This window comes from Babjeviella inositovora (genome assembly GCF_001661335.1).
Source record: "Babjeviella inositovora NRRL Y-12698 unplaced genomic scaffold BABINscaffold_10, whole genome shotgun sequence".
Classification (NCBI taxonomy): Eukaryota; Fungi; Ascomycota; class Pichiomycetes; order Serinales; genus Babjeviella; species Babjeviella inositovora.
In genome coordinates, this window is record NW_017566847.1 from 456806 (window position 1) to 463012 (window position 6207).

A 6207-nucleotide genomic window follows, 5' to 3' on the forward strand; every position below is an offset into this window, starting at 1 on the left:
TTACGTCCACACCCCGATCCCGAACTGTCGTTGGCAAATATACGCCCAGCCGCCATTAATCCACCAAATTAAACAACCGTACTCAATCTCAAAGGTATGTTGTGCTCGTATCCGTTACTAAACGGATAAAATTCAAGACTCTTAGTTCTTGCGGGGATTGCTAATCGATACTAATCTCCAGACCTCAATGTCAGAATATTCCGCCAAAACCGTCGCTCAGCTCAAGGAACTCTTGAAAGCCAGAAACCTCTCCACTGCAGGGGTCAAGCAAGAATTGATCCAGCGCCTTGATGCCGCTGACAGTGAAACTGTCCCGGCGGAGGCCCCAGTCGAAGCCCCTGCTGAAGTTCCAGCTGAAGTTCCAGTTGAAACTCCAGCCGAAGTCCCTGCCCCGGCTGCTCCAGTGGCTGAAGCATTAGCCAAAGAAGTCCCAGCCCCAGTGGAAGCCGAGGAAAAGAAGGAGCCAAAGGTATTGTCTGCAGATGAACGCAAACAATTGGCCATTGAGTTCTTGACCAAAAAGATGAAGAGAGCAGAGAAATTCGGTGATGATGCTGGTGCCGAGGCTGCCAAGAAGGATTTAGCCAGAGTGGAGAAGTTTGGCGTGGAAACCGGGACCGGCTTAGCCAGAGAAATCGGCTTGACCGACAGAACTTTGGACGAAAAGACTGGTGGTGTCAAGAAAAATACCAATCGCAACCGTCAGGGAGCCCAGGGTAAGCGCAGAAACGGCGGCAACTTCAGACGTGACAGAACCGACTAGAGTCACCGTCAACTAAAAAAAAAAACAAGGAATAGCCGCACAACGGAGTGGTGTGTTAAATCTACTGGTAAGATTAGGCTGTTTCCTGTCTGTACACATACATAGAACGTGCTCCGATATAACTGCTAATTAGTATATGTAGGGTGGTGGGGGCGATAATCTGGAACGGCCTCCAATAAGTTACGGACGTTTAGGGCAGCCGGATCCGAAAGGTTTGTAGATTAGGGAAATGCCTTGATCGTTAATAAAGAGCAAGCTCTTATTTGGGGAACCCTCCATAAACTAGGGGTACTAATACAGATAAATTTTCCAGCTGTACACGCGTACTTTGGCGTCATTACCAATATTGGTAAAAGCTTCCTGATATTAACACGTTAAATCAGTGTCGTACCAAGGAATACATACAATATTCCATTCATTGTTAAGATTCAATCTGTGGCTAAAACCAAAAAACAGGTATGCTAGCAGTAGAGGGCGGTAACCTATTCATTATTTAAACTCATCTAGGTGTGATCTATTCCGTATCCCAAACAATCATACACAAGGTGGACGGGCTACGACCGTGAATTATTACAAAAGTAGCACCAACATACCATTGGAACCTTGGTATTACCCCTGCGTTGGAACAATCAATTATAAATACCCCAGCAAACGCGACGAATTAATTCTTTCGATGTCACCGGGTGTGGCGTTCGGAGACGGCTTCCTAGGTTCTAGGTCTGGTGCATGGATTAGGCGCGGTAGGGATAAACGCTCGAGCCGCAGCACACCGCAGCCCCCGTGTATATAATCGAGAGATAGAGAAAACGAGGATAAAATACGGGAGAAACAAGTCAAAAATTAGAGTCAGTAGAAGGTTTGCTCCACAGACACAACTTTCAGATATTTCCACAGGTACCAAGAGTGGTTAATTTTGAGTCTATATTTGATAAGTCTACGAGCGATTACCATTGAGTCCATTACCGGGAGAAATCCACTGCTTTCATAGTGCTACAAGCTCGTTTCATGCACTGAAAGCTCGCATTATTTCCGTCTAGCTGGAAAAAGATTACCGATAGATTTATCCCACAATGTCAAAACGTGCCGCGGTTACTCCATCGCCCAACCCGGAGATAAATTCTCTTGCACAGGCGTTTAACAACTTCCAGCTCGGTCCGGCCCTTCCCCCCGGAATTCCACCTCCGATTCACATCATTGGATTGCCCAATGATACCTCCGCTGACGATTTAGCGGAATTGCTAAATTCCTTTGTGGATGAAAATACCTACTCGGAGCTTATGTTGTTCAACCAGCCCGGAGACGAATCGGACTGCTGGGCGAGTCTAGTGGTGCACGACTCCTACTCTCTCGACAAATTGCTCCATGTCTTACAGGACTATGGTTGGAAAGGAAAGACCGTCAGAGCTGTAATTCCTGGCTTCTTCGATAATCCTTATGCATATGAACTGCCGTATGACGAGGCTGCCATCCCAGCGAACCCTTACATGATTCCAGTATCCCCTCCCCCTAACCCCATGATGCCGTATTTCCCGATGAACCCGGCCCAGGCCCCCGTATACATGAACAAATACCCTCCGATGTATCCCCTGTTTCCCCTGGGCTTTGTCCCGTATGGTTTGGAAGCCCCGCGCATGCACCTTGGAGACATACCCGGCGACTTCAATCGTGGTCTGAAGTTTGAGGATACCTACTCTCCCCACCGTACCCCAGGCCGGTTTGCTTCACAATCGCCTCGAGTGACCCCCTCCAGTCTCGTGACTTCGCCAAGCGGGGGGATGAGCCCCGTCTACGGCTATGGAGCACATTCTCCGCCGTTATACTCGTCAAACAAACAGGGAAGGTATCCAAACTACTACTCCCCTAGAAGCGATCCCCGGAACCGCACAAGCTTGCACTACAATCGGAATTTCCCGCTGAAATTTGAACAGCCAATGGAATTCCCATACCCGCAGTGGTACCCTGCCAACCAATATCCATCGCCGATGAACCGAAGCCAGTTTCACGGAGGGAACGAGGTATTCGACCCACGGAGACTTTTTGTGGGGAACATTCCGTACACCACCACCTGGATGACGGTCAAACAACATCTCAGACTGGCGGGAAATGTAGTACGAGTAGACGTGCCAGCGGACTCGCAAAGAGAATATGGATTGAGCAAAGGGTTTGCGATTGCGATATTTGAGACGGCCGAGGGTGCTACCCGTGCGATTGAGGAATTGGACGAAAGTGTGTTGGAAGGGCGTATAATCACTGTGAGGTATGACCGGATGCCATACTCCAGGGGGAATCACCGGAGCTACCAGCCGTACAACCGCCAGCACCGTGACGGGTACGGCGAGGGGATTCTGGGTAGTCTGCAGTATATCCATGACATTATCGACGAGCGGGGCGGCACCCCGGAAAACACCCCGGCATCATTAGCGGTATCTGGTACGAAGGAGGAGAATGCAGGAGCTTCAACACCGAAAGATCATGCCAAGGCCCAGGAAAATATAGGCCTGGTGGATGAAAGCAAAGAGGCCACCTTGGCCCGCGACCTTGTCGACTCTATCGACGTGGGGAATTAAGAAGTGTGAGGCCCCTGTGGGGTTGGATAGCGCGATGGTTATCGTTTTTCTGAATATGCCTTGATTGATCTATGCTGTTATCATTTGTGCCAATATCCTGCTCAAAGAGCCGCCAACACTGTAATATTACAGGAAAAAAAGTGTGCCCATTGTAAATAATAACTATCACTGGTTTAAAGGCCCAGAGTACACTGCTTGGATTGAATGCTAATTCATCACTAGGCGAAGCTGCATCACCATCGGATGGTATGCACGCCCCAATGCATCTACGTGGTGCGGCTGGTGTCGCCCACCTTGCATTTGGTATAGAGCTGTCACTGAATATGTCAGCCGCTTATTATTTCGAGAGTTCTCTACAAATAATACTATATTATAACCATTTCTAGTTTATATATTTACGGTAGCTATGCCAATAATAATATGCCATATTCCTGGGTGAATCCTTGCGAAATACCCGCCGGTCTGACAGGGCCCCCCCACCGGTAGTCATTAATCACGTGCTGATAATTAGGGCTTCTACCACAGTCACGCAATATGCAGAATCGGTGCAATTTTTTTCGTTTTCGCAGCTGTCAAGCCCTGGATTGAGTCACGTGCAATCCAAATTTCCAGTTTTATCTCGAACACCGGGCTAGGAAATTCCATTATTGCACGACCTTTTGGGCTCGGAACGACTTTATGGTTTGGCCGTTTCATTTCTCCGGGTAACGTACCTTTGCCCATACAACCTAGTGAGAATTTTCACTCCGCCTAGGCACTGTGTGCGCCAGACACTGAGGATTCGGTACTAGCAATTTTTTTCAACCATACTAAATAAAAAACTTGACACCCATACGTAATAGTGTCTTTTAAACCCAGTTAATCAATATATACAAAATGGTATGTGCATACCGTCCAACCATCGTCCAGATTCACCAAGTCTTGAGGCAGAACAGGAACCCTTCCCAGTGTCAACTCCGATGTCGAGAAAACGAGTCCCAAAGAAATGAAACGCCATGCCAGTTATACTAAACGTCCGAGAGATTTGCAAGCAAGGGGTTACTGAATGAGAGCCCGTTCATTTAAACCTCGGACAGCGACACGACAGCAACTTAGTTTTCGTGAACAGGGCTGTTGGAGAATCCTTTCTAGGCACATCGACAAGTGACAACTACAAATATTTGGCTCAACCTGGACTTTGACCTGACGAATATTATACTAACCCTTTTATAGGCCGGTGTCAAAGCTTTCGAACTCCGTACTAAGTCTAAGGACCAATTGGAACTCCAATTAGTTGAATTGAAGAAGGAATTGGCTTCCTTGAAGGTCCAGAAGTTGACCAGACCATCTTTGCCAAAGATCCACACTGTTCGTAAGAACATTGCCCGTGTCTTGACCATCATTAACTTGCAACAGCGTGAAAACGTTGCCGCTTTCTACTCCGGTAAGAAGTACCAGCCAAAGGACTTGAGAGCCAAGAAGACCAGAGCCATCAGAAGACAGTTGACCAAGTTTGAGAAGTTCCAGACTACCGACAAGGCCAGAAAGCAAGCTATCGCTTTCCCACAGAGAAAGTTCGCTATTAAGGCTTAAAACTTTTTGAAAATCTCAGAATTCATCCCTCATCCACGGGTCTCCCGGCTGGTTTTACTCTTTATTTTCAGAAATAATAAATTTTAATGGTTTATATGTATCATACTTGTTTCTAGTAGAATATATTAAATATATTGGTTACTTTCACATGGGGTGTGTAAGCACTGGTTGCCCGATACCCTAAGGCTTTGGTGAACGGTCGTTTAATCCTACGGGCTGTTGTTGAGCTTAATCGGTAGCTTGCCGCCACATTGCCGTTCTAATTATCAGTCCTTTTTAGTCTACGTTTATCCACGAAACCCCTTCGCTTAAATTTAAGTTTTAAAGGCTCTCTGTCCATGTATGATCCCCAGCCCCTTCTCAGCTCTTTGCCCGCCTGACTCTCCCCCATTATAGTTAGACAGGATGGCGACGTAAATTCTTATTTACAATCCTTAAGCTTGATCAGCAGAATGTTAACCGCGTGGTAAAAAAACCATACGTACATGGTTGTAAATCAATGCTGGTTCTGTGAATGTCTAGCCTCTGGAGCTATAGACCGTAGGCGTGCTGAAACTGAAAATCCATAGTCCGACCCAGCCCAGTAGTACTCGTCAGCCTTCAACAACACACGTGTATCTCTCGGATTACCTGTATCGTCTTTAAGCTTCGCCCCTCCAATCCCCCTCCGCACGAAACGTGGTCTAAGCTCCTTCACACAGATATCGTTAATGTCCATCACGTGACCAGGCTAATTACCAGCAAACGTGTCGCTGTACTATAAACTCGGCTCCACTGCTGCTGCGGCTACATGCGCCCCACGCGCCACGAAATTAATTAACGTCATGCACTTAGAGTTTTCCCGAGCCTAGGCCACCACTGAGGTACATTCGATGGCAAACTGTGTCCACTCTAATACGTTATCCAACGCGACAATACGTATTGCCCCCGAAAAAGGAACAAATAGAATGTAATATTGAGTAGTAACCGGGGAGTATGAGTGGGGTATCCCCGGAGGGAGGCTTCCGTGGAGTGCGCCTCTTACCATTCCTTATCTTACATATGCACCGCGGGTCGCCCGCACGTCCCGGCACGTCACTGTGCTCTGATGTCAACATTCGAGTCATCTCCCTAGGTGCCACCTGAGTGCCATCCTTATCGCTGTTCGAATTCTAACATACCGATACTCTTTTACACCTTCTAATACCCTATCCCATTAATCACTTATCCCCACCACCAAACCAGATCTCATTCCAGCCACAAAATAAGGTTCAGACTCCTTATCAGCAAACCGGCACGATAACTTCCGCCTCTTGACGCGTAACC

The 6207-nt window shown here is 47.4% G+C and overlaps 3 protein-coding genes across 3 annotated transcripts; all 3 read left to right on the plus strand.

Moving 5' to 3' along the window:
- Window positions 1–42: 42 nt before the first annotated feature.
- On the plus strand, window positions 43–776 carry BABINDRAFT_162765 (uncharacterized protein). The gene has a single exon (XM_019129528.1). The coding sequence runs from the start codon at window positions 188–190 to the stop codon at window positions 761–763; it is 576 nt and encodes a 191-aa protein (XP_018983886.1). The 5' UTR covers window positions 43–187; the 3' UTR covers window positions 764–776.
- Window positions 777–1622: 846 nt separating this feature from the next.
- Window positions 1623–3719, plus strand: BABINDRAFT_162766 (RNA recognition motif domain-containing protein). Its single transcript, XM_019129529.1, has one exon. The coding sequence runs from the start codon at window positions 1834–1836 to the stop codon at window positions 3328–3330; it is 1497 nt and encodes a 498-aa protein (XP_018983887.1). The 5' UTR covers window positions 1623–1833; the 3' UTR covers window positions 3331–3719.
- A 487-nt stretch (window positions 3720–4206) lies between these two features.
- On the plus strand, window positions 4207–4902 carry RPL35 (60S ribosomal protein uL29; the record flags this gene model as incomplete). Its single annotated transcript, XM_019130578.1, has 2 exons — window positions 4207–4209; window positions 4543–4902. The coding sequence occupies 2 exons, from the start codon at window positions 4207–4209 to the stop codon at window positions 4900–4902; spliced, it is 363 nt and encodes a 120-aa protein (XP_018983888.1).
- Between the last annotated feature and the right edge of the window lie 1305 nt (window positions 4903–6207).